Source organism: Vulpes lagopus, chromosome 12 (genome assembly GCF_018345385.1).
Source record: "Vulpes lagopus strain Blue_001 chromosome 12, ASM1834538v1, whole genome shotgun sequence".
Lineage (NCBI taxonomy): Eukaryota > Metazoa > Chordata > Mammalia > Carnivora > Canidae > Vulpes > Vulpes lagopus.
Genome location: NC_054835.1, coordinates 44,065,415 through 44,092,853, shown reverse-complemented (window position 1 = coordinate 44,092,853; position 27,439 = coordinate 44,065,415). Strand labels below are relative to the sequence as shown.

The 27,439-nt window shown below is 53.9% G+C and overlaps 2 protein-coding genes across 18 annotated transcripts in view; one reads left to right on the top strand and one right to left on the bottom strand.

Annotated features, from left to right (window-relative positions):
• KANSL1 (KAT8 regulatory NSL complex subunit 1) overlaps positions 1-9,575 on the top strand; it is a 183,404-nt gene extending 173,829 nt beyond the window's left edge. For 3 of the 4 annotated variants that reach the window (XM_041724682.1, XM_041724681.1, XM_041724683.1), the window contains exons 8-15: positions 201-383; positions 872-1,060; positions 1,396-1,544; positions 5,461-5,582; positions 6,152-6,209; positions 6,438-6,550; positions 7,349-7,601; positions 7,772-9,575. In XM_041724682.1, coding sequence (XP_041580616.1) covers positions 201-383; positions 872-1,060; positions 1,396-1,544; positions 5,461-5,582; positions 6,152-6,209; positions 6,438-6,550; positions 7,349-7,601; positions 7,772-7,999 — 1,295 coding nt within the window. In that variant the 3' untranslated portion in view covers positions 8,000-9,575. The remainder of the gene's footprint in view (positions 1-200; positions 384-871; positions 1,061-1,395; positions 1,545-5,460; positions 5,583-6,151; positions 6,210-6,437; positions 6,551-7,348; positions 7,602-7,771) is intronic. The other variant, XM_041724684.1, reaches the window with a different exon arrangement.
• Positions 9,576-10,886: 1,311 nt separating this feature from the next.
• MAPT (microtubule associated protein tau) overlaps positions 10,887-27,439 on the bottom strand; it is a 105,551-nt gene continuing 88,998 nt past the window's right edge. For 10 of the 14 annotated variants that reach the window (XM_041724686.1, XM_041724690.1, XM_041724688.1 and 7 more), the window contains 4 exons: positions 22,928-23,020; positions 19,531-19,612; positions 18,098-18,210; positions 10,887-14,532 (listed from right to left, as the gene is read on the bottom strand). In XM_041724686.1, coding sequence (XP_041580620.1) covers positions 14,317-14,532; positions 18,098-18,210; positions 19,531-19,612; positions 22,928-23,020 — 504 coding nt within the window. In that variant the 3' untranslated portion in view covers positions 10,887-14,316. The remainder of the gene's footprint in view (positions 14,533-18,097; positions 18,211-19,530; positions 19,613-22,927; positions 23,021-27,439) is intronic. The other 4 variants (XM_041724687.1, XM_041724697.1, XM_041724699.1 and 1 more) reach the window with 1 other exon arrangement.

Genomic DNA, 27,439 nt, shown 5'->3' with positions numbered 1-27,439 from the left:
CAGTGAAGTTCAGATAAACAGATCTTCCATATGACAGTGCTTGCCCTACTGGGTCATGTCACTGAGCAAATAGAAGAAGGGTGTGTGTAGATCCCTGCCCATTGGAGAGCCGGTTACTGGTAAACACATCTCAGTTCTTGAGAGAGGAGCCCAGAGGCCAGGTGTCTGGACTAACCTGCAGTGTTTCATGTTTCTTGCAGATGTTCCCACAAGCCTGCACTTCCAGAGCATGCTGAAATCTCAGTGGCAGAACAAGCCTTTTGACAAAATCAAACCTCCCAAAAAGTTTTCACTTAAGCACAGAGCACCCATGCCAGGCAGCCTGCCAGATCCAACTCGTAAAGACAGGCACAAGTTGGTCAACTCCTTCCTAACAACAGCCAGTAAGTTTCAGGGGACTGACTTAAGTCCTTCAATTATTTCTCTATTTCTTTTATATTCTCCAGTTACTGTTTGCTCTGGTGGTATATTGGGGTTGGGAGAGGCAACTGACTGATACAAATTCAGCTCACAGTCTATTTCTACTTGTCTTGGATGTTCTCAGATGGATTTTGAAAGATATACCAGACACCACGCATCTCGGGGCAAGACCCAAAGTGCTCGATGAACAGCTAGCAGTGCCATGGCATTGGTTCCATCTGTGGGCAGGCTATCTTCTGTAGCCTGGTGTCAGATTTCTCTGGCTGAGGGCCCTGTGGGCTGCCTAGCCTATCCTGGCCCTTGTGCTATTTGCCAGGAGCTTCAGTCCCAGAGGACTCTCCTGCTGCCCTGGGTGTCTATCATTGGCCTAGAGAGAACTCAAGAGCTCGGAACTCAAATAAGAAAAGTTTGAGAGAAGATTTCACAGCTCTTTTTCTGTTCCCCTCTTCAGAGCTGTCCCATCACCAAACCCGGCCTGACAGGACCCACAGGCAGCACTTAGACGATGTGGGGGCTGTGCCTATGGTGGAGCGAGTGACAGCGCCAAAAGCAGAGCGCTTGCTCAACCCACCACCACCTGTGCATGACCCAAACCACAGCAAAATGAGATTGCGAGACCATTCATCTGAGAGAAGTGAAGGTAGGGCCAGGCCCGGCACCTCTACCTGCATTTGCATCTGCTCAGGGCTTTCTGGGGCAGCCTGGGCTTCTCTTAATTGCCCCAAGCTTTGTCCTTCACTTTCTAGGAAGGCAGAGTAGAGGGACCCTACTGCTTGTAAATGCAGGTTACTTCTTACTGCTGCAGCAACCTCTGCCCAGCCCCCTACCTCCCATCAACCAGTTTGCTTCACCTTTTTATCCTCTAGGCTTAGAAAGCATTATTGCTTTTACTGTGTATTGCTGGCATTTGTAGCTTGTGCTGGAAGTAGAGCCAGTTGAGGTAGCCATATATTGTTTTTTTGTTGACTTCTGCAGTGTTGAAGCATCACACAGACATGAGCAGTTCGAGCTACTTGGCGACCGCCCAGCATCCACCACATAGCCCCTTGGTGCGACAGCTCTCCACCTCCTCAGACACCTCTGCTCCCACCAGCTCTAGTCCACAGGTTGCAGCGAGCGCATCTGTAAGTACCTGCGTGGAGATGGCTGGACAGCCACTGTGTGGTTATAGGTCCTTGGGTGGCTCTGGAGGGGAGTTTGAGCCCCGGTACACTTGGGAGCACTCAGCTCCCCATAATGTGTTATTTTTTAAGTTAGAGGGGCTGGTATTTGACCTGGTTTCCATGGTGGAGAGCTTGATGCTGAGCCAGACTCTGAAGGTGGTCTGTGACTATTCACAATCTGTGGGGCTAGGTCTCACCCAGCACTCAGCAGTAGCATGGCTCTAATCCTGTTGGTCCAAGAAGTTCACCTGAGAAGGAGCAAGTAGATGACAGATATTTAGGAGTAGTGGAGGCATTCTTCTTCCTTATTTTTACTCTTGTGGGTGGGTCTGGAGTCCTGAGAACAGGCCCTGCTGTCAGGGGACCTGGAAGGGAGGGGAGGAGGCAGGGCCTTGCTGGTGGTGCTTCAGGTGGCGCACCTAGAACGGTGGGCTCTCCAACCCTCATTAGCTTTCACAGTGCCTTTCTCTACCCCAAAAGCTGTTGGCACAGCCATTCCAGACACATATTCCTGCTGATTTCCTATTTTAATTCCTCACTCTGTGCCTTCTCAGACACATACCTAGAGCTGCTTGGTGACCACTGATGGGTTCTTTCTGTGGTGATTATTATAATAATAGTGATAGGGATAATAAAGTGTTTCTTGTGTCCATTCTGCATGCTTTACCTGTGTTCAACCTCTTTTGATCATGGTAACGCCCTTTGAGATGTAGGTGATATTAAGGATTTTTACTTTGCAGGCAGGGAAACTGAGGCTTTTTGCAAGGTTAAGTAAATTGCATAAAGGGAGGTGACTTGTGAGGGTCGTGACTGCAATTCAAACCCAGGCAGTGTGACCACAGAGCTAGGCTCTTCCACTGTTCCACTCCTGTGGGAGCCTGAAGCTGGGCGTCAAGGAGATCACTTATGTAGGTGTGCAGGTGCTATGAGTCCCCCTCAGAGTGGACATCCAGGAACATAGAAGCTTACAAATGGGCTCACAGTGTTCTCTGTCTTTGCTCTTAAAAATCAGCCTTTTCCAAATGACCTCTTCATTCTTCCTTTCTTCACCTCCCATACCCACAAATTTGTCTAAATAGGTGTAGTAATCTATCACAAACTCAGTTATCCATTAGAGGGTGTCAGACAGCTAAAGGACTTCAGTCTGAACTCTGAGCTCTGATCCAGCAGTTGGAGAGACTTAAGTGTTTTCTCACTTGCCAGCTCTCGTGTGTCCGGAGGACGTTACTTTAAGCCTTGGATCATTTGAAATTTTTTCTTATTGTCAAGTACAAATTTTATATCTTTGCTGATTCTTAAGGCTCTCACTGCCTGATGTTTTCAAAGAGTATGGATTTACTGAATAAAAAGAATGGGGGTGCCTGGGTGACTCAGTTGGTTAAGTGAAAATCTTAAAAAAAAATAAAAAGACGACAAATGATAGGCCAAATACTGAAAATGAGAAATGGGGGGGGTGGGGGTTGTATGTGTGGTAGCACTTCACAAAAGCTGGTGTGCACCTCGGAATCCCCTGAGTGGCTTTTGAAAAAGAAATAAATCCTTGAAGATTCTGATTTGAGTCCAAGGAGAAGCCCCAGAATATTTTTCGTTTTTTCTTTTATTCTTTTTTTTTTCTTCTTTTTTCTTTTTCACTTTCTTTTCTTTTGGCAAAGCACTCCTTATCTTGCTTCTGAGGAACGACTTTCCTTTTTTAAGAAAATTTTTTTTAAATTTTTATTTATGATAGTCACAGAGAGAGAGAGAGAGAGGCAGAGACACAGGCAGAGGGAGAAGCAGGCTCCATGCACCGGGAGCCTGACGTGGGATTCGATCCCGGGTCTCCAGGATCGCGCCCTGGGCCAAAGGCAGGCACCAAACCGCTGCGCCACCCAGGGATCCCCTGAGGAACGACTTTCCATTCGCATCATTTTGTTCTGCCTCTCTGGCTCTAATCAGGAGAGGGCAGTTGAATTAGACCAAATGAGTGCCTGGTGGAGGCAAGGCTCCATCCTGTTGACCTATTTTTTTGTTTGTTTGTTTTTTCCATGGTAGAAAGTTTGATGACGAGGCCAACTCCAGGGATGTTGCCTTCAGCCCACTCCCATCTCTTTCCCTTACAAATGCTAATAGCAGGCCCAAGAAGATTCAAGGAAAGCACCCCTGTTCCTGCCAGCTTCACATTCATTCTTGACCAAGATGTAGGGAAAGCTATCTCTTGAGGCTTCCTTAAGGTATGCTGCTGTTAGTGGGATATACAATTTCAACAAAGATGTGGCAGTGGCAGAGGCTTTCAGGTATGAGATCACTAGCCTTAACTACAGAACTCAGCCAGGCAAGATTTACAGAATTCTCTTCAACCATTTTAGTTCTCCAGTTATTCTAAATTTGTGAGGCAGTTGCAATCTGTTCTCATTTGATAGAGAAGGAAATGAAAGTGAAAAAGTCACAGTGGTAGGCTGAGATCAGAGGTGACAGCAGCTGAAGTCTTGGCCCAGGAAGCACCTTGCCTTTTAACGTTAAGACTGTCCTGAAGTGATGGGTTGAATCAATCCTAATATTGCCCTGCAGGAACAGAGTAAGGTGATTACTTGTAAGAAACAGCCTCTTCCTCATCTTGGTTTGCTGACCCCTTCCCTCTGAGCTGACCACAGTTGGGGCTTGGGTTTGAATACAGTCCTTTAGGTGTTTCCAGCTTCATTGTTGTCATGGCAGCACATGTGTCATCCCACTGTTTCCCTCTGGCCTCTTAGTTGCCAGTGTCTGTTTCAGGGTGGGGTGTTTGCCATCTGGACACAAGCAGCTGGTGGACTTTTTCCTGCATCAAGGCCTTCAGCTCCCTGCTTTAATCCTCCTCTGCCTCCAAGCTGCTGTAGATGCCCACCTCCTCCTCTGACACTGGGTCCTTGTTAGTCTTCTTTCCTAAGAGTTTGTGTCAACCTGTAGAAGGAAGTCTCCTTTCTCCAGGAATCTGAGCTGTGTAGCTAGGGCCACTTCCTCTGTTTCCCTCCACTCAGCTCCACTGATAGAGCTAGAAAGCTCTCCACTCTTCCCCAAATATAAGGGCCAGAAGGAGGGGAAATCACATAGGGCTGAGGAGATGGTGGGTACAGACTTAGCTGAAGAGTTCAAATTTACAAAAAGGATGTGCTTTCATGATGTCCAAGGTTAGATGATCGATTGAGTGGGGCCGGTCCTCTGAGATCTTTTCAGGATCTGGGAACTCACTTCTCTAACCTGAAGAGTCCCCACTAGGCTTAGTTAAGCATTGCTTTTAGGAGCCACTAAGGGACTAAGTGATAGAGATAACAAGGGGAAGCAGAAAGGATGACTATAAAGGAGGGGGCACAGTTAAGGTGTATGTGGAGTTGGAACCGTGGCACCTATCTTGAGGCCCCAGGGTGCTCACCCCTGCAAAATTCATGAGAAGTCTTCTCTCTTGTGAGCCTATGAAAGAACAGACTTTCATGTGAGCAGGAAGGCCTCCTTGTGGTCACCTGGCAGCTCTCCAGAGGACACTGTAGCAGGAGACCGTCTCCTCAGTGGTGGGGGAGCGGGGAGGGCTGTTGCAGGGCTCCTGCCTCCGCCCCAGGACCAGGTGTCTGGGTGCTGGCCATCCTGTTTGACGTTGTATGTAAAAGGTATATGATTTTTTTTTTAAGATTTTATTTATTTATTCATGAGAGACACACAGCGAGAGAGAGAGGAGAGAGAGAGAGAGAGGCAGAGACACAGGCAGAGGGAGAAGCAGGCCCAATGCAGGACTCGATCCCGGGTCTCTGGGATCAGGCCCTGGGCCGAAGGCGGCGCCAAACCGCTGAGCCACCCAGGCCGCCCAAAGTTGTATGATTTGATGTTTGCAGATTTGCGCCTCCCTTTTAAATTCACCTTTGTCTTACAGCAGCCAGTGAGGAGAAGAAGGGGAGAGAGCTCATTCGACATTAACAACATTGTCATCCCAATGTCTGTTGCTGCAACCACTCGTGTAGAAAAACTACAGTACAAAGAGATCCTTACTCCCAGGTAGAGGCCACCGAGAAATAGTTCCTTGCCCTCTTCTTCCCGTTACTGCCCTTTCCCCTTATTTTGTCCCTGCACTTTGGGTTCTAGCCTTAGGTTTTGTCTTCTCTTTAAGAGAAGTTCTTCACTGATAGTGAAATTACTTCTGTCTCTCGTTCTTGCATTCCACTGTATGAGCATCAGCCAGACCTCAAGCCACATGCTGGCTGTGGCCATGTTTATTTGACAAGACAATATGTTTTGAAGTAGTGAGTTTGTTGTCCACATCAAAGCAGGATTTCACATGTGAATCTTTATTTCTCACTTTTATTGACAACTTAGGAAATTGGTCAGCACCATATATGCACTCTCACAGGGTAGTAGTCAGCTGGTGCTGAGCCGTGCTCGTCTCCTGTAAACCATTCCTTTGTGTCTGTCACAGTCTCTCAACCAGCTCCCTCTGTGTCTGTCCTTTACGGGGCTGCTGGGGCAGAGGGCAGGGTCATAGACAGGCACCCAGCTCTCCTTGAGCAGACACACTCAACCTGCATAGCGGCCTGCCCTCTCACCGTTGTCCCTTCCTGATTTTGCAGCTGGCGGGAGGTCGATCTTCGGTCTCTGAAGGGGAGTCCTGATGAGGAAAATGAGGAGGTAACAGCCTGTCATTTCTCTCTTAAAAGGACACACTCGCACACATGAGTGGGTACACACACCTCAAATGCCTTAAGACCTGTGGGTGTCAGGTACAAGCCCCACTGTATTTCTTTCCTGACGGGAAAGAACCTAGTAAGGGCTGGGGTTGGTTCTAGAATTGCTCTACCCATACTTGAACTTTGCTTTCTGGAGGGAAGAGGGAACACTGAAGCTGCTCTCTTGCAGGTTGAAGACCTATCTGATGCAGCCTTCGCCGCTCTACATGCCAAATGTGAGGAAATGGAGAGGGCTCGGTGGCTGTGGACCACGAGTGTGCCACCCCAGCGGCGGGGCAGCAGGTGACGGGGCAGGCACAGGTCACCAGGCCTGTAAGGGGAGGGTGGGCGGTAGGTTGAGCGCTATGTCCGTGGAGTTGCCACTGCTCCTCAATTGCTGGGTGTATCCATCCACTGATGAAGGCTGAGAGTGCAAAAGTTTCCGGGATTTGGTTGGAACTAAAGAGGGTATGAACAGTCATGGCTGGACCTCTGCTAAACAGTGGGGTCACTGTCCAGTTGTGGCAAACTTGGTGTGATTTCCTAGGCTCTGGGTGTCAGCTGTCTGTGGCATTGAGGGGCCAGTTGAGGGTTGTGATGACTTAACCAGAGGAGCTTTGGGGGCCTCACAAGTTTACCCTCCTTGGTATAGTGGAGTGGGGTGTTGTGGTCGTGCTTGAAAGAACTGGCCTGCCCTCTCTCCATTTATGGTGAATAGTGGCAGAAGCCCTCGGGATTCCTCGGAATTCTCAAGTAGATTTATTACTTTCTTGTTTTTGCTTTTTTTCCTTGACTACAGTTTTCAGAATCTAGACTAATTTCCCTTCCCTGTGAATTCACTGGCCACTGTGCCAGAGATTAGCCCCTGGCATTGTTGAGCCATGGCTTTCCTCTTGGGACGATAGCTGCACCCAGTTCTTAAGATCGCGGTCTTGTGTACCTCCCCCTTTACACATCGGTGGGAGGGAACCAAGGCTGTTGGTGTCCATCTGCCTCAGCTCCTCTGCCTGGAATGTGCTTTTCATGCAACCCCCCCCAAATAAACATCCAGGGAATCCCCTCATCACCCAGGCACTCAGATTTGCACTCCCTGGTGTACAGGTCTTACAGGTCATCAGATGGCCGGACGACTCCCCAGCTGGGCAGTGCCAACCCCTCCACCCCGCAGCCCGCCTCCCCTGATGTCAGCAGCAGCCACTCCTTGTCAGAGTTCTCCCACGGCCAGTCCCCTAGGAGCCCCATTAGTCCAGAACTGCACTCGGCGCCCCTCACTCCCGTGGCTCGGGATGCTCTACGACACCTAGCCAGCGAGGACACCCGTTGTTCCACGCCAGAGCTGGGCCTGGACGAGCAGGTGAGGAGCACTACCTTTGCGTGGGGGTTGGCAGGGTCGGGGGTTTGGCGGATAGAACCTGCTGCAGATGGGTTTGCATCTCACCTCCCATTTTAAAGGGGACATTGACCTTCTGGAGGTGCCGTGGAGCTGGGACTGGCTCCTCACCGTGGCAGTTTGTCTCCCCACAGTCTGTCCAGCCGTGGGAACGGCGAACCTTCCCCTTGGCGTACAGTCCCCAGGCAGAGTGTGAGGACCAGCTGGATGCGCAGGAGCGGGCAGCCCGCTGCACTCGGCGCACCTCAGGCAGCAAGACTGGCCGAGAGGCGGAGGTAGCACCCACCTCACCTCCCGTTGTCCCCCTCAAGAGTCGGCATTTGGCAACAGCGGTCACAGCTCAGCGTCCAACTCACAGATGAGCGGGATACGAGAATCTAAACAGACTCACTAACTATTGGCATTAAAGCTTCAGAAATCTCTGCGTTTGATATTCAAACATCATATGCCGGAAATTTTCACAGTTTTTAGTGAATTTAAGGAATTTAGATTCTACTTTGGTATTTTGTTTTGTTTTGTTTTGATTTTTGTTTTGTTTTGGTTTTGGTTTCCATGTTTTGTTGTCACACACCTGAGCACTTCCTCCAGTTGGCAAACAGAAGTTCAGGATAAGACCCTGTTGGCCTGGTCCTGGCACATCCTCTGCACTGTTGAATCACTGGACGTAGCGATGTTAGATGATCCCCCCTCTCCTCGCACCTGTGGGCAGGTGGACCAGCCTGAGCAGCTAGACAGGATGGAAAGCTCCAGCTCCGCATGGCTGCCGGGGTTAGGGTGGGGAGAACAGCACGTTCTGGGCTCCTCCCCTACATCGGTGGCTTGGCCCAGCTCTGGCCCTCGTGGCTGGCTCCCTCTCGGCCATTGGTGCTTAGAGCACCCCTACCATAGCCTCTTGGCCCTAATCCACCCGAGCTCACTGAGCTCAGTCGACAGAAAGCCTTCCCCTTATCATCCAGAACTTGGAGACCTAGTTGGGGTCTCCTCTGCATTTGGTCATCTCTATTTTGACTTAACTGCAGTAACTAGCTGCGGCTGCTCAGGTCCCCACCCTGCCCCTTCGTGCCCTGTCGTCTGCCCCCTACACATACCATCCACACATCCGGACACACCTGTCCTTCTACTCGAACATTTTTACCACCTGTCCTCAGCTGTGAAGGTAGGATTAGGGCTACTTAACTTCCATTCCCACTTCTCTGCAAACTAGGGGGTCAGGGACGCGAGCAGCTAGCTCCCCTGTCGAATTCTGTCGTCAAGGGTTCATTTAGTGCTGTTTCCTTCACATCCACTTCCCCGTCGGTGTCAGGCCGCCTCTTCCAAGCTCCCCTTGCCTGTGGAACGTTGTCTGGTCCTAGCTGTGGTTCCCGTCGCTCCCTCCTCACCCCCTCGGTTAACCTTGTGCCTGTCTCATGTATGATCACATCACCAAAGGGGGGGCAATAAGGACTTCTTTATTTTTATTTTTATTTTTTTTTTGTTGCCATTTTGTAATCGTATAAAAATAGTAGACAAACTGCTTAATGGTTGGGGTTTTTTCACAATTTTCAACATTAGTGATTTTTTTTTGATTCTGTTTGCAAGTTAAAGGGTTTGTCATTGTTTCTTTAAAAAAACAATAATGCACCATATCCCTATGCATAAAGTGCTTCTTCTATTTATAAGGTTGAAAATTCTGAATAACCCTTTTAGCATTGTTAAAAAAAAAAAAACAAAAACAAAAATGGAAAAAAAAAACCTTGTATTTTGTAAATATTTTCTTTTCCTGCTTTGAGCTGTGTATTGGCAGCGAAACATGTAGCTGTCTTTGTTCTATAGAAATGCTTTTCTTCAGAGAAGCTGATCTTTGTTAATGTCTTGATTCTGTTCGCAAAGCACAGACTAGTGCTTAAAAAAAAAAAGGAAGGAAAAATTGAAAAAAATAATAAAAAAAAAGTTACAGAATGTTGTGTCGCTGGGCCTTTCTTGCCATCAGACCCAGTCTTTATGGCAGTGATGGCGGCTTAGTCCCTTTGCCCTGCTGGAGCAGTCCTCTACATGCCCGGACTTGCTCTGAACCTTGAAGTCTCCATTCTGTCAACTGGGTACCCGGCAGGGTCACCTGATGGTCACTGGGGCGAGGATGCAGTGGGGGTCAGGGGGAAGGTAAGAGGTGCCCAGAGGACAGCATCTCTGTAGGTAATTTTTTTGTTGGATGTAAGAGATTGATTACCTCTTGATGTACCTTCCTTTAGTGAAACCGACAGTATGACATTTTATATCTGTTCTAAATTGTTCAATTCTAAATGGAAATCTGACCTCTCGCTGTCGATTTTTTTCTGGGGCTGGAGTCAATGAGAATGTATGTATTTTGTAGCATTTTTCTGAAGTGGCTAAGTGCTCAGTTCTCTTTGTACAAGACAAGTAGGCAGGCCTGATTCCGCCTTTACTCTTTCTTCTAACTGGTCATGGCAGTCAAGTTGATGCCAGCAGGGAGGCCCCGGTCCTAGCAAAGAATGCCGTGAGTTTGGAGGTAGCATTTCTGTCTGTCCGGTGCCCTGTTGCTTCTGTGCCTGCGGTGAAGATCTGCACTGTGTCATTTTCTGCCTGCAGTGGCATAAACAAGCACAGGAGGGGATGGGAGGAGGGTGCGGAGACAACTTTTTGCAACTTTATATGAAGACCGAAGGGTTCCTTCTCAGGACCTTGAGCTAATTACTAAAGAACAGTAATATCCATGGGCTACGCTTTGCTTTGTTTTCTTTGTGGCCTTGCTGGGGGCTCCTTGGTGTTCCTATCCTGGTGGAGCAGACCTCTTCCCCCATCTAGTAAGGATCCAAGGGAGAGAGGAAGGCAGCTCCCTAAGCCCAGGAGGAATGCCAAGCCATTCATTCACTTGACTGGCTGGCCTAGTGTTCTGCTTCAGCCCCAGGACTCTGGGACAGAAAACCATCTCCTACACCTGCCCAGCCTCATCAGGTTTGAATACGCTGGTGTGGTCCTACGGACTCCGAGCACAGCCCTGTGAGGTCAGCCACAGTGGTATTGCCCTTTGATTTGAAACGGGATAACTTGCCAGCACGAGAATCAGAGAATCAACTCAAGTCTGAGAACTCTTCTTGTACCTCCAGGGCCCCAGTGAGAGCTGTTCAATCCTGACGTCCAGGTTTTAGCAACCTTGACATTTCCTGATCAGAGGTGCTCAAGTTGGGAAAAGACTTAAAAATCCTACATCTTGAGTCACTTTGTCGTTTGAATCCATGCACTGACACCTTGTTTAATCAGTAATAACTTTATTTCCAAATTCACTTTTACAGCAACAATCAGTGTAAATCATTTGTTAAAACACACAATACACCATATGGACATTCACAGACAGGAAGCTAAGCTAAGATGGTTTCATGTCCCTCCCCCCCCACCCTCAAAATTACCGAAGAAATCATGGGACTTGCAAGTGCCAGAAATTGTCCTGCCCAACATTGCAAATTCACGGGGCGAAGTCCGTTAGGAGGGGAGACTGGGCCAGTGCCCAGGGTAACCCTTTTCAAAGCTGAAGAGAAACCAGAAGTCTCGAAGCCACCGACATGTAGATGGGACCAGCCGACCACCTCCACCTCCACCCTCATCCCCACCTGTTGGCTTTGCTTGGGGACAGAGAACAGAGGAAGAAGGAGGAGCTCTTGGCAGCTGCTAGGACAAGCTGCACGTCTGGAGCTGGTGGGAAAGGTGACATGGAGGTGCCAGCGGCTTAGATGGGAGGCTGGCGGGGCTCCCCTCCCCTCGTGAGACGGCCGCTGGATCTGCAGGCTCCTGTGCAGGCAGCAAGGCCTGCACGTGGCTCGGAAGGAGACCGGGCGAGCCGGCTGTCCTGGATACCTGCCACGAAGGCCAAGCCCCAGGGACCTCGAGCAGCTGTGGGTGATCTGAAGAAACGGGTTACGAGGCAGCTGAACTGCTGCCCTCCAAGACTTCCTCGCCCGCGGTAACTACCTTACAGGTTCCTCCCCCCTCCCCCCAAGCGCCACAAGCAAACCGGAGACAGGCTCCGCACTGAAGTCAATGTAAATGGAACTACTGATAGGTGGGAGTGGAGGGCTGGGAGGAACCAGGCAGCGGAGCCCATCCGCCCCCAGCCCCGCGGGGGACGCCGACGGTGGGCTGGGGGATGCGGGTGGCAGAGTGCCGAGACCTGGGAAGGGGAGGATTGTCCTCATTCAAGGTCGCGAGCCAGCTTCCCTTTGCAGTTTCCCTGCGGGCACCGTCCGGGTCTCCGTGCCGTCCGCAGCAGTCCATCCCGCAGGGAGGGGCCGGAGCCCTCCGAGCCAGGCCCGCGGCGGCAGGGGCAGGAAGGCGCGGCCCGAGTCCGCGGCGGCGGCGGCGGCAGCGGCAGTGCGGGGCCGCGAGTCTCCGCTCCCGACTCCGAGCCACGCTGCCCTGCCCTGCCCTGCCCTGCCCTTCCCCAGCCCTCCGGGAGCGGCGGCCGGCGCAGGCCCACAGCTTCCCCGCTCGGGGCTCTGGCTGCACTCGCAGCCTCCCGCCCTGCAGAGGCCGCTCTGGGCTCCCACCAGCCCCGGGCCGAATCCCGAATCCCGAATCCCGGCCCAACCGGAGCAGCTGAACCTCCTCAAACCGGCTTCGTGGAGGGAGTCCCGGGGCAGCAGACGGGGCTGGGGCCCTCGGGGGCGGGGCGGGGCGGGGCGGCGGGCGAGGCCGGGCTGCTGCTGGTCTCTGAGCCCCCGGGCGGCTGGGGCCTCGGCTGTGCCCAGACGAGCGCGGCCGCGAGGTGCGCCTCCTCCCCGGAGCCGAGGGCCTCGGACGCCGGAATCCCGCGTGCGCCGGTCCCGGATGCAGGGGGAGGCCGCAGCAGGGCGCAGGCACAGGGCCGGGGCGGGGGTGGGGGACATCCCGGCCCCGAGGGGTGGGTTAGAAACCTCTTCACAAGCATTTCAAGATACATGCGTCCTTTTTTTTCCTTTTCGTTATCATAGTCACTCTGGTGAATCCAAGCATAAGCAGACAGGTCCGACTACAAGGCGACAGGGTGCAGACGGGAGGGGAGGGGACGGCTATGTATATGCTCAGCTGCTCCGGGCGGGAAGGACCATCTCCAGGGGCGGCTCCGAGGGGCTGGCAGTCACAGGCTTGGGCAAGGGGCGGGGGCGGCGCTGCCCTGGGGACCCCCGGCCTACCCCCGCGCCACCTCTGGAAGCGGAACAGCCCACCTGCTGCCAGCCCAGCTCCGAGCGGCCCAGGCCTGGGAGGAAGAGGCTCTCCGCGTGAACAGGCGTTGCCGAGCCCACCCCGGCCGGGCAGTGAGGAGACGTGGGGGGTCAGGACCTGAGTGAGGTCGCAGCTTCGTTGTGGGGGACACACCAGAGGGTGAGTAGAGACCGAGGTCGCACCTTGTGCCCGGGCTTTGCCTTCACTCAGTTACCCCCTTAGTGGAGAGCAGGTGCCTCCTGCATCCAAACAAGGTCCGTGGCCGAGAAGGGGCGTGGTGAGGCCGGGAACTCGGGACAGTGACGTAATGAGGGGACGGCGGTGACTGGGCTCCGCACGGCAGACACACGGCCTGGCGGGTGGGGCGGGGGGCAGACAGGTGGCTGCGGTGGCCCTGGGGGGCAGGAGGCTCGGGGCCCACCTCCCAGAGCCCCGCACACCCCGAGACGCCAGAGGCCCAGGCCGGGGGTGGGCGGGTGTCCCCACGAGGCACGAGTCCTTACAGAGAACGGGTTAGCCCTAAAGTCCCAGGTCTGTGAGGTGGCCAAAATCGTGGCTGCAGTTCCAACCTTCAGAACTCAACAAAACGGGGCTTCCGCGGGGCAGAGGGAAGCCCCTCAGCTCAGGACCCCCACCCTGCAGGGAAGGAGAAGGAGGCCAGCACTGGGGACACAGGGTCAGTCCTCTCGGAGGAAGTGATCCGCAGGGCGCAGCCCACCACCGTCCCTGCTCCCTGCTCCCTGCTCGGCGGGGGGGCCTGGAGCCCCCTCCCCCCGCAGGTGCCCCGGAGGGCGCACACTGACCCGCAGCGGACCCGGGCCACCCAGCGCCCAAGGCCACTTGGTCCCAGTTTGCTGCGGGCAGCCGAGGCAGTTTGCCCTTCCTGCTGCCCTTCCAGGCAGAGAGCAGGGCTCCTCCCCACTGAGTCCCCTTCCCCCCTCCCCCCAGCCTCTCCCGGGGCTCCCCACCCCCCGCCCCGCACCCCCACCCCAAGGTTGACATCGGCCCGCGGCTCCAACAAGGCACCTGGTTTCAAATCCTTTGTTGCTGCCGCTGCCTCTGTGACCACCCCCCCACCCCCCACCCATCCCCGATGGGGCAAAGCAGGGGCGCCCCCAGTCCCTTGAGATTCCCCAGAAGCAGCTTTCAGAGCCTCTCCTCCCCTTCTACTCAGAGGGGAAAAAAAAAGAATCAAAAGTAATTGCCCAAGGAAAGGTTGGGTGTGGCCATCTTTTTAAATGTTTTTAAAAATATTTTATTATTATTAGCCCACCCATCAATTTGGAAAGATGAAATTTGCTTTTCCCGTCACTGATTTTGAAGTCCCGAGCCGGAGCCGAGCGACAAAAGCAGGTTAAGTGATTAACCGATTAACCGGTCTGAGGAGCAGCTGGGGGAGGGCAGAGGGCGAGAAGGGCCAGATCATTATTCTTTTTTTTTCCACACTCTCTTCTCTCCACGATCATTGACCGCCCCGGGGGCCTGATCACAAACCCTGCTTGGCCAGGGACGCGGACACTTCGTCGGCTAGCGTGGCGAGCTGGGGCGAGTCGACCATGTCGATGCTGCCCGTGGAGGACACGTTGCTCAGGTGCCGCGGAGACGTGTCCCCGGACACCACGGGCGACTTGTACACGATCTCCGCCCCGTGGTCGGTCTTGGCTTTGGCGTTCTCACGGAAGGTCAGCTTGTGGGTTTCGATCTGCAAGAGAGGAGGCAAGGGGGGGTGAGTCAAGGCACGGAAGGGGGGGCAGCCCGGCCTGCCATGGGCCTGGGTGGGAGGGAGCCGTGGTGGCCGCGGCGGGGGGACCGTGGGATCGCCTTCCCCGAGAGAACACCTGCACGGGGCTCCTCTGTCACCTGCCTGGTGGCCACCCACTCCCCTTCTCCCGACGCAGTGACCATGGTTGGTTTCTCGGGCACCCTTCCAGAGCAGGCGAGTGGGTACGTAAAAACAACCGCGCGTGTATGTTTAATCCACACAATAACCATATCCACATGCTTTATTTACACTTTGGGCTTTCGGCCTAATACCTCCTGCTGTCAGTACCCGCTGTCCCCGATGCTAGCTGACGGCGGTGCGGTATTCCACGGCCACGGGCCAAAATGCACCTGCTCCCCCACGCCGGTGGATGGCTACGCCCGCGGTCCCCGTCTTTCGCTATCACAAACACGCTATCACCATGTCTGAATGAATAACCTCGTGTGTGCATCATTTCACGCTGAAGCGTGGAGGAGATGCCGGAGAAGAGGAAGGGCCATCCCCCGAGTGGCTGCGCGCCAGCCAGGAGCCCACGCGTTCCTCCCCCGGCCGCTGCCCGGGGACTGGAGGTGGCAGCGACTGTGCGCCGCCCGGCAGGCGCGCTAGAAATCCTGACGTGATCAAGTCCTTTCTCCAGTAGAGAAGTGATGACATAATCAGGGGTCCGGAGGTCTTGGCTCCACGGATGCCCGGGACACTCGGGGAGCATTTGCCAGAGGCGTGAGCAGCTCATAACAATTCCTGATGAGCCCCCAGGTGGCGCACGCAGCCCTGGGCCCGCTGCGCGTCTGGGGAAGCCAGGAAAATGTTTACACGTGTGCTCACCACCCACGGGTCTTCCACGCGACATCAGGAGTCCGTGGGCCTGGGTAAGGAGGCCCTGTTGCAGGGGGCTTGGATGTGGGTGGAGAGAAGCCAAGGCTCCCATTTAAGCTCTACGCTTATTCTGTCCATTTTGGTTCATTGCTTTGCAAAAAGAACCTCGCCATATCGCTGTATTTGAAAGGCCGTTGGGATGTAAGCTTTGATAAGAACATTAATGTTAGTGTCTTGTAAAAGCTTTGTTCTTAAGAGGTCCTGGGAATGTCCCCAAATCTCCCAAACTGGAAGGAGCTCAGGCAGCAGGGGTCCCGTGCTCCATTGCTCCACACATCAGGAAGTGGGGGGATGAATACGAGGGGCGCTCTGGGATCAGGACAGTGCCTTTGAGGGGTGGGCAGGGTGAGCCAGCACAGAGGGGAGTTAAAATGGAGGTTCAGCGGGCAGCCCGGGTGGCTCAGCGGTTTAGCGCCGCCTTCAGCCCAGGACGTGATCTTGGAGTCCCAGGATCAAGCTTGGAGTCCCCACATCCAGCTCCCTGCGTGGAGCCTGCTTCTCCCTCTGCCTGTCTCTCTCTCTCTCTCTCTCTCTCTCTCTCTCTCTCTCTCTCGTGTGTCTCTCATGTCTCTCATGAATAAATAAATAAAATCTTTTAAAAAATAATAAAATAGAAGTTCACACTCAGGCCTAACATTCTTAGACAGCTACAGAATACCAGGAACCCTCCAGAACATGGTCTCGTTTGGATCTCCCCACCACCCTGGCGTGTGGATAGTTCTGTCCATTTTGCTGTGGAAGGATGAGCTGAGAGCTCTTGCCCATCCTGCCCAGGATCACACCTCCAAGCGAGTCAAGCCCAAAGCTTTGTTCAGGACATAGAAGCTTCTAGAGATGGGCGGAGACCTTCCCTCACCCAGGAAGTCACCAATGCTGAGGCCTTAAACCAGGGAGGGGCAGGTGACAGAAGCTAGCAGAGCAGCTGGGCCTTTGCAGAGAACCTTCTCCACAGTCCCAGAGAACTGGGCCCTTCCCCACTTCCCTCGAGGCACGCAGCCTCTTGGGCCCTCTCTGACAAGGGACCCAGACGCTGAGAAATATTCCCGCACCTTGGAAGCTGATTCTGTGGAACCACTTCAGGTCCACCTTGGGGTCGAGGGGCCGCATGGGCACTGTCGCAAGGCCATCCACAGCCCCGTACCTTGTCCTCCACCCCAGCCCACAGCTGTCGGGGAGCTCGGCTGGGGGTCAGGTCTGTCCCCGGGCCTGAGTTTGCAGCCTCTGCTGTAAGACCAACCCAGCAAGTGCATCTCCCAAACTGCACCATTGGGCTTTCACCTCAAACCCAACACGGGGTGTGTCTGTTGAGAAGGAGGCCAGGCGAAGAGCCGGCAGCATGTGCCGGAGGTGTGGTGACTTGCAAGCCCTGGGGCTTCCTGGCCCCGCCCAGCAGGGGTGACAGCTGCCACCTCCAACCAGCTGGGCCACCTGGGGCAGCACCCTTTCTCCTGCTGGGCTGGGTCCCAGAGCCCGTGCCCATTCTGGGAAGCTAGAGAGTACTCCTTCTCCTTCCACTCCTGCTCTGTCGGCTGCTGGGAGGCACCGCAAACTGAAAAATGAGCCACTTCCAGAATTTCACGGCTGCTGTGAACCCTCCTGGGGGCACTTTGGCTGCATTTCTGCAAAAGAGAAGTGCGGCCACCAGCCCACATCCTGTGATGCGCCCAGAGGGAGCTTGCTCAGGGCCACCCGTGCACTCATGTCCCCCTCCCTCAGGATCACAGGGTGAGACCCTGGGAGACTCCAGAACCTGCAGGGATGGCCCAGGGCCTCAACCGGCTGGCAGCCTCCCCAAGGACATTTCCGCGCCAGACAGGCAGGGGTTCTGCAGGAACCTGAATTTCATCGTCACTGTTTTGCTCTAACTGCCTAGTGACCCATTTAGAAAATCAGGTTAGGTTCCCATGACTTGTCCGTGGTGCACTGGGGCTGCCCTTGGGGCTGGCTGCTTCCTTTTGTGGACGCTTGCCAACCACAGGGCCATCCTGCTATCACCGAGGACAGTGACTCTCACCTTAAGGGCCTGGAAGCTGGGGGCTTTAGAAGCCCAGGGTGCTGGAGGGTATTATGCTGAGGGAAATAAGTCAGTCGGAGAAAGACAATTATCATATGGTCTCACTCATGTGGGGAATACAGGAAATAGTCAGAGGGACCATAACGGAAAGGAGAGAAACCGAGTGGGGAAAAATTAGAGAGGGAGACAAACAATGAGAGACTCCTGACTCTGGGAAACAAAGGGTCGCTGGAGGGGAGGGGGTGGGGAGATGGGGTGACTGGGTGACAGGCATCAAGGAGGGCACGTGATAGGATGAGCACTGGGTGTTACATGTTGGCAAATCAAATTTAAATTTTTTTAAAAAGGGGAAAGAAACTCCAGGTGCCCAGGTGGCACCTGAGACCAGTAAGAATCTCTGGGGTGGGGTGGGGGAGGGGCACCAAATCTGGTAAAATTCCCAAGTGTCTGCAACGTGCAGCGAAGGTCAAGACTCACGGGCCTGGTTGCTGAGAATCCACATCAAGCTGATCAACGCAGGCCCCTGAGCTTTCCTTCCCGGGAACGCTGCTCCAGACCATCCACCCCGCTCCATTCACAGCCACAGCCACGCAGCTGCCTCCCCGCCCCCTTTACCTTTTTATTCCCTCCGCCAGGGACGTGGGTGATGTTGTCCAGGGACCCGATCTTCGACTGGACTCTGTCCTTGAAGTCCAGCTTCTCAGATTTGACTTCCACCTGACCGCCTCCTGAAACACAACGCACGCAGGGCGCCTTGAGGGAGGGCGGAGCCGGTGATGCCAGGGAGACCCAGCCCTTCACTGGAAGGTGTTCTGGGCACAAGTAAGACCTTGCAGAGGGCCTGACGGCAGTTTGCTCCGCCCCTCTAATCAAGCTGGGTGTCAAATATTTGCTCGACAAATTCTTCCTCCTTCGTTAATGCACAGCTCAGTCCAAGAGGAACCCTTCCACACTCTAAACTGATTGGCTTCCAAAGAGGGAAGTCTTTCTGCGTCAACCTCCTGCAAGCCACAGCCCTGCAAGATCTCAGGATGAAGCTAAATGGCAAAATGCACCGCAATCAAGGAAGGGCCCTGACCCTCCTCCCTCCACAGACACCGGGTGCCGCGCCCAGTGCGCCCAGTGCGGGGGACACAGTTCGAGGAAGAGACCGACAGCATTCCTTTCTGGAGAAAGGACAAAGCTCCCCAAGAAAGCTGTTCACGGCACAGTAGATAGGATGGTGGCACCAGGCGAGGGATGAGAGAGAGACTGGGAGAGACTAAAGACTCCCACGACGTGTCCCAGGGAAGCCAGAACATGATGACACCCATCCCCGGCTTCCGTTTCTACCTGCCTTGTCGCCCGCCTCCGCCCCCCGGGACGCTTCTGCTCTGAACCAGGCTTCGGGCAGAAGTCGCTGCTCGGGACTCCCGGGGGCAGGGGGCGTTGGTCTCGATCAGCGCTGGGGGATCATGGTAGCCACCGGCCCCACCAGCCCCACAACTTTCCATTAAATGAAAGTAGTTCATTTCGTCACCTGCACTGGCCACATTTCCAGTGCTCAACAGCCACGTGGAGGTGGCAGCCACCATACGGGACAGAGCAGGTCTAGAACACTGCCATCACCACCGGGAGGCCTGCAGGTAGCTCGGGTCTCCTCGGGGTGCGGGGTGGGGAGGAGAGAGGTAAGCAGGGCAGAGCTCCAATGGCATTTTCTGCTGAAACAGAGTCACAGCAGGAGCCTGGCAACGGCTGGTGCAGTTGGTGAGGCGTCTCCCATGTTGGCTGTGGGCCAAACCGGAACAGTCCCCAGCCAGCCTCGGGAGCCAGATCGGGCCCTCCCCACATGCACCCGCCCGGAGAACCATGAGTTCAGGGCCCGGAGCAGCGCCCGCTCGGGAGGAGACAGGGCAGCCGCCCGTCCCAGGGCCGGCAAGCTCCCCCTGCGATGCTCCCCTCATCAGCCGGCCCCCTAGATCCTTCCCAGCCACCTTAGTAGAAGGCACCCCCCACCCGGCCCAGTCCCCGTGCCGCCCCCCCGCCTCCCCGCCTTCTGCAAGGCCTACCTGGCTTATGATGGATGTTGCCTAATGAGCCGCACTTGGAGGTCACCTTGCTCAGATCCACTGGTTTGTACACTATTTGCACCTGGACGTGAGAGAAGACGAGCGGGAGACAAAGAACAAAATAGGATGATTTCATCGTGGGCGTCCCGGTGCGAGAAGCAGCTGTGCAGCTCCGGCCCTCGGACGGCTTCCTGTCGCCCGAGGAGCACGCCCTCCGCACCGTGGGAAACCCGGCTTGGGCTTGCACCGGCCCTGCCCGGGGCAGCGGGGGCCTCACGAAGTAACTGGGGAGCTGGCGTGCCCTCCGTGCGTCCCCCGGGGGGAGCAGAGAGTCTGTCATTGGGCAGGGCCCACCCACTGGTTGCAAAGAGCCACGCCTTCCCCGACATGGAACGGACATCACACTCAGCGGACACAAGAAAGAAAGGGACCACGCGATCAGTTTGTGCGACATTCTGGAAACCTCGTTGGAAAAGCCAGGAAGCTGTGTCTGCTGGTGGCTGGGCCCCGAGGGAGCAGCCGACGGTGGCTGCACCTGCTCCCCGGGGAGCCTCGCAAAGCCCCGCTCCGCGGCGAGAGTGGCAGTCAGCGAGCAGGGCCCCGAGCACTCTGGCAGCTCGGAGGCAGGAGCCAGCTGGCGCCTGGACACACAGTGTCCTGGACATTTCAGTTCTTTAGCCCCAGGAGCAAAGCGACAGGAGGAGATGGAACCCGTGGGTCAGTCTGGCGAGTGGGAGCACACGGACACACACAGGGAGGGGAGGCTCCCCAGAACCAGCACGGGGCTTGGCCACGCCGCCCACCCTCCAGAGAGGAGTGACAGTCCCCGCGCGGCCCACCAATGCCACCAATGCCAGTGCCCCCATCGGCAGATGGGTTTTCTGGAGGAATTCTCTACAAAGCCATGGCTGGGGGGGGGGTCCCTGGATGGTCACCAAGGGACCCTTCCCAGAGCCTCCAGCAGCCACCTGTGGGGCCACCTGTGGGAACAAGAGGCCAGTCACCACTCCCTGCCCAGGAGTTACCCAGGAGAGAGATGGCCTGGAGCCAGAGAACCAGAAAAAAAGGAGGGAGATCTACTTCTGTCAAAATCATCTGGAACAGTTCCAGATGATTTTCATTAATTAAAATCATGCTGGCATTTGTTTATTGATGGACAGTTGATTGAGGGCGACAGGCAATGGCCTGGGTGTGTGGGGTGAGGCGAGGGGAGTGCACAGGGGAGGCAGCCTTCGCCCCGTGAGGGTGAGCAGGTGGGGAAAGAAGGACTCTGGGAGTCAGGTCTGCGAGAAAGCGCGCTCTGGGCCAGGCACCCAGCCGAGGAGCCCCTCCTGGGATGAGCCAGAGGGAAGTAATGTAACCCAGGCTTCCTTCTCCGCCCCAAGCCTGGATGAGGTAACAGGGTGTGGAGGAGGAAGGAATGTGGGAAGGCAGAGGGAAAAGGATGGCCTGAGGGTAGGAGCCAGGCCGGGGAGGTCAGGCGGCCTGGAGGCTGGGGGAGGGAGGGGGCCAGGCCCTGGAGTGGAGCCCAGAGCCAGCCACGAGGTGGGGAGTGTCCCAAGATGGACAAGGAGGAGCTCAGTCGGCCTGCGGGGGAGTCACCACCAGGCTAGGGAAGGCAGAGACACACACCAGAGGCTGTGGCCCAGGCCAGGGGTCCGGAGCCCCCAAGACGCCTGAAGCTGACATCACGCGGGTGCTTGGAACCCCACCACCTTCCACCAGGAGAGGAGCTTTCTGCGAAGGCTCCTACTGCAAACCTGCAGTGGCCACTCGCCAAGGACAATGCTCAGGGCCAGCCTGAGAAACCCTGTGGCTCTTCGCCAGGTCAGAGAGGCTAGCCGTTGAAGGGCAGAGTGCAAGACAGACAGGACGTGCCCCCGAGGAAGTCCCCTGATGTCCTGGGCCCTGGCAGCAGCAGTGGGAGCGCACAGTCTGCGCCCAGCTCACGCCCGAAGGAGCTGCCTGCGGCCCCCGGACTGCGCAGCCGAGGCCTCCCCTCCAACCTCCACCAGCCCGCCAGACCGGAGTTAAACCAGAGAGCACGTGGCCTTCCCTCTGGCCAGAGCCAGGTCTGCAGTGACACCAGAGCACCCGGAGTCAGAGCTGCAACAGCAGCCAGCACTGGGCCTGGAGCCCACGGGGGTGAACGCACCTGCTCTTTCCTCCCGGTGGCAGCAGCAGCGGGACAGGAGGGCAGGGACTGGGGACACACAGGGGACGCTGAGCAGACACTGGTGAGGAAGCGTGACTGGAGCGCCATGCAGCAGCCGCGGGGGAAGCACACGTTGCTCCTTCCCGGGGACCAGAGGGCTCAGCGGCAGGGGCAGGGCAGCAGCACATTGCGAGAATAAACCCTTGGGGCTGGACGCAGAGGTGGGGCCCAGGCTGGGCGTGTTCTGGGGACAGAGCCCCCAGTCCCCCAGGGCTAGCCCTGCCACCACCAGCCAGAGGTGGAGACACCTGCTCTCAGAAACCGTCCCCCGACCCAGGGGTGGGCCTCGGACGGGCTCGACCCTCCCGCTTGGATGTGGCTGGGGAGCCGGAGGGGGCTGGGGAGAGGGGGAGCCAGCCCCAGGATTACCCCTCTGGGAGGGTGGCGGCAGAGGAGATGGGGTCAGTAGGTGAGCAGTGAGGATGCCAGCCCCAAATCTCAGGCTCGCACCCGCTGGGGACACCGGGGGTCCCCAAGACATTGGGAGGAGGCCAAATTTAAAGGGGTGCACAGCAAGATTTCTTAGTCAATTCCCAACGGCTGTAGGCAGGGCCCCCTGGTCACAGCGTGGGCTCTCTGGCATCGATGTCTCTGCCGGGTGCGGCCGGTTTTACCCCGAGCCGAGGCCGAGGAATGTGCTCAGCCCTTGCCAACGCGGGAGACAAACGTGGGCAGAGACTGGACCTTTGCTGCCCTGACGTAGGACAGTAGACCTTGTGTCTGCTCATCAGAACAGATGGGCCAGAGCCGTCTACAGAGCCGTCAAAGTGAGCCTGCCCTGCGGACGGGGAAGGTGACAGCCCAGTGCCGGGTGCCGCCACCTTCAGCCCAACCTCCCACGGGGCCTCCAGGAGCCCGTGCGGGGCGTCGGGTGGCGTCGACCAGGGTATTATGCGGTGCGGACCCGGCCTCTGGCTTTGGGTCGGAGAGAGGCTCAGTCATCTTCCCTATCCTGCCCCTGCAGCCTGCATAGGCCACGGGCACCCCCAGATGCTGGGACGCTCCTCCGAGAACAGTGGGCACAGTTATGGGGGAGCCTGGGCTACAGGTACTGGGGGCACAGCTGGACCCTGAACCGGAGAATGGTTTATTCTCTGCAATGTCTCGCAAATATATACACTCATGCCACTTCTTACAAACCAGAATCAAAGAAGGGCGCAGGGAAAGTGTGAAAGTACTCACACTGCCGCCTCCTGGCACGTGTTTGATATTATCCTTTGAGCCACACTTGGACTGGACGTTGCTAAGATCCAGCTTCTTATTAATTATCTGCACCTTTGATAGCCAGAAAAAAGGATGAGTGACACACCACACCCAGCTCCATCCGCTCTGCACTCACAAACTCCCCTTTGTGGCTTCAGGGCGGGGAGAGGAGGCGCCAGGCTGAGGGCAGGAGGCCTGAGTCACACCTTCCCAGGGGAGCTGCCCCAGGGAGGCCGTCCAGAACTGGGGGGCTGGTGGTGGGCGCCACCCTACAACACTGGGTTGATAAAGCACATCCTCGGGGAGGCAATTCGCATCACGCGAATCGCCCCCCTCCCGGCCCCCCCAGAGCACATCTGAGGTCTGTAAACCGCAGCTGAGTGTCCACCAGGTTGGGACGGAGTGAAATGTGCTCAATTATGTAAATGAATAAATAAATAAAAGGTCCCATCCGTGTCCTCATTCACACACCTGCCAGGCCTGCCTGAACCGTCACGAGACCTCTCTGTGGCGGTCCTCAAGCCTGGGAGGCACTGAAAGAATCATCACCTGCACATTTTGGTTTTGTGTTTTAAATCCCAGACCCCCGGGATGCCTGGGTGGCTCAGGGTGGGATCCCGGGGTCCGGGAATGAGTCCCACGTCGGGTTCCCTGCATGGAGCCTGCTTCTCCCTCTGCCTGTGTCTCTGCCCCCCCTCCCCGTGTGTGTCTCTCATGAATAAATTAAAAAAAAAAAACTTAAAAAACAAAAAACAAAAAAAAGACTGAAATACCAGACCATCAGAGCACGGAGAAGGGCAGTGGGAAGATTCTATGTCTTGTCTGCTAGAGCAGTGGTGCCATCTTAACCCAGGTGCCCTTCCCAGCACGAGCTCCCTGCTTGAAAACAAAGTGCCTGACTTTCTGCTCAGCACAGAGAACAGCCACCAACTGGGGTTCCCCACTCAGAGCCGGCACTGCTCCCTGAAATTCTGCAAATGTCACCAACACCTGCGTTGTGGCCTTCGTGAACACCAGGTGGTGGCCACTGCTCGGGAGACTCAGAAGACTCAGGGTGGCTGTGGCTGGGCTTGGGTGGGGGAGGGTCCCAGAGCTCTGGCCTGGCTCAATGGCGGGGAGAAGGGTCCCAAACTCTGACCCAAGAGCCAGAGCCAGCCATCAAGGGGCTACAGGTCCTCTGCGAAATGAAATGAGGACAAGATAGCAAAATTTGTCCATTTTACTTTTTTTTTTTAAGATTTATTTATTTATTTATTCAGAGAGAGAGAGAGAGAGAGAGAGAGAAAGAGAGAGAGGCAGAGACACAGGCAGAGGGAGAAGAAGGCCCCATGCAGGAAGCCCGATGTGGGACTCGATCCCAGGTCTCCAGGATCACACCCCAGGCCGCAGGTGGCGCTAAACCGCTGTGCCACCCGGAGCTGCCCTACTTTTTTTTTTTTTTTTTTTTTTTTTAAGATTTATTTACTTATTTATGATAGAGAGAGAGAGAGAGAGAGAGAGAGAGAGAGAGAGAGGCAGAATCACAGGCAGAGGGAGAAGCAGGTTCCATGCAGGGAGCCCAATGTGGGACTCCATCCCGGGACTCCAGGATCTCACCCTGGGCCAAAGGCAGGAGCTAAACCACTGAACCACCCAGGGATCCCCTCCATTTTACTTTTTGGTGTTAAAATGGCCTTTCCTTTATTAAATTATTAGTTATTAAATTACATAGATAGCATATATAGTTATCATTTTTAGATGTCCTTAGCCTGACAAAATAAAAACAAAGTAATCCTGTCTTGGACCCCATCCCATTGTTTTCCTCAATTTTACTGGTCTGGATCTAAGTACCCATTAAGTATACACCTACCCCACCATTTTCATTCCTTTTTTATGTTCCTTTTAAAAAAAAAACATAGTTTAAAAAAAAATTCTCATTAGAAAAATAATATAACAGGGGCACCTGGGTGGCTTACTGGGTTGTCTGCCTTCGGCTCAGGTCATGATCCCAGGGTCCTGGGGATTGAGCCCCATATGGGGCTCTGTGCTCTGCGATGAGTCTGCTTCTCCCTCTCCCTCTGCCTCTGCCCCTTCTCATATGCTCTCACTCTCCCTCTTTCTTTCAAATAAATAAAATTTTAAAAAAGGAAAAGTGACATAACATTGATTTTGAAAACCATATTTAAAAAAATTTTTTTTCCTATCACCCTAACACAACCACAATCACATTTTGTTTTGTTCCCTTGAAGTCACATATCTATAAAACTACCATCATGTACCTACAAATGGTAGTAATTTTTTAGATACACTTCCATATCTTTTTTTTTACACTTCCATATCTTTATCAAATACCATCATCTAAGCATTTGTCTTGCCTACAGTCATGAGGAACATGGTTTTAAATAATATGTCATATTTTGTGATATCTGTGGGATCCAATATTTATTTTATTTTATTTACTTATTTTTTCAATATTCATTTTAAATAATAGAAACCGCCTCACCATGAACATCTTTCTGCAAGTTCTTTCCATACTGTGAATTATTTTCATAGCAGAGTCCCAGAAGTAGAATTTCTGGGTCAAAGTTATAAATACTCTAAAAATTCTCAATACAATTTTCCAAGTGGCTTTCTAAAAGGGTCAGATTAAGTTACCCCGCGAACACCATCAACAAAGTCAATTTTACCACATGGCTACCAGCATCGGGCATTTAAAGACGTGGTTTGCCTTCTTTGACAAAATAAATGGGACTGCATTGTTGGCTTATTCTGCATCTTTAAAATTATTATTACAAGGTTGGCCCTTTGCCTCCTTTTCACTGGTAGATGTATTTTTTTTTCTACAAATGCTTATATCTCTATAGACTCTGTCATTTCTTCTCTGGTTTTTATTCTTTAATTTTTTTTAAGAGAGAGAGAGAGATTGAGAGAGATAGAGAATCTTAAAGCAGGCTCCATGCCCAGCATGGAAAGAGCCCAATGTGGGGCTCGATCTCACAACCCTGTGATCATGACCTGAGCTGAAATCAAGAATCGGATGCTTCACTGACTGAGCCACCCAGGCGCCTCTCTTCTCTGATTTTTAAATATAAAAACCACTGCTCAGGGACACCTGGGTGGCTCAGTGGTTGAATGTCTGCCTTTGGCTCAGGGTGTGATCCCAGGGTTCTGGGATCGAGTCTTGCATTGAGCTCCCCGTGGAGAGCCTGCTTCTCCCTCTGCCTGTGTCTCTGCCTCTCTCTGTGTCTCTCATGAATAAATAAAATCTTTAAAAACAAACAAACAAATGAAACTGGGTAAATACCTAATTCCACATCATCATCCTCATCTGCCATGCCCCCAATTTAGTGACGAGGAGGCTATTTGAGGCCCAGAGAGTTCAGCAACCTTCTCAGATCAGTGGCATTAACTGCAGGCTAACTCTGTGACAACAAAGTCTCACCCCAGCTGTCCTCAAGCCGGGTGTCTCATACACCAAGTACAAACAACACTCTCTCTTGGTGAACACTGAAATTCTCTCCTGCCAGTGAGGAGATGCAGTGACCTCACCACCATCCAGGCTTGAGCAGGAGCAGCAAGTGGGCCAGGCTTTCTCACACTGTTTCTCAGGGGCTTCCTACCACCCCTCTGTACAATGTCTGTGATTTAGTTCATGCCACCCTCAGATTTTAAGGAGTGGGACCTGAACTCCTTCTGTGGAGATCACTACTTTCTTTCTTTCTTTCTTTCTTTTTTTTTTTTTAAGATTTTATTTATTTATTCATGAGAGACAGAGAGAGAGAGAGAGGCAGAGGGAGAAGCAGGCTCCATGCAGGGAGCCCGACGTGGGACTCCATCCCAGGTCTCCAGGATCACACCCTGGGCCAAAGGCGGCGCTAAACCGCTGAGCCACCCAGGCTGCCCAGATCACTACTTTCTACCAGCGTCCCAGACGCTGACTTGCCTGCTTTCACCAAGGAACTGGAGCAGTTTAATCTGAGAAAACACACACACGCAAACACACACAATACTAAAACAACAAAGTTAAAAGGATAATGGTAAAAGAAGGAGAGGTCATCGGGAATGACAATTAGATTGGTCATTACACTTAACCCTGAGCTTCCTGGAAGCCAAGGCAAAAAGGGAAACATGTTGAGCAACATAAATATCTGACAAAGAAAACTTACCAGGTTTGCAAGGAACATAACCTCGTTTTCTGAACTAATCCATTTAAGAAAGTCATCAAATGAATTTAGTGACATTAAGCAACAAGATCTGCAACATACGTAGAAATTTTTTAATGTGGCTTTTTCTCATTCCAATCCCACAAAAAAGGCAGCAAGTTTTTTTGTGTGTGTGGTTTTTGGCAGCAGACATAAGGATGTTTACAAAGCAGACCTGAATTACTGTTAGTTGGCAATTTAAGTCAACATTCTTTACAGAGTGTTAGATTCACAGAGGGGAGATAAAAGGGTTGGCATTATGAAACTAGAATCCTGAAACTTAATTTCTCGGCTAGAGCAACATGGATGA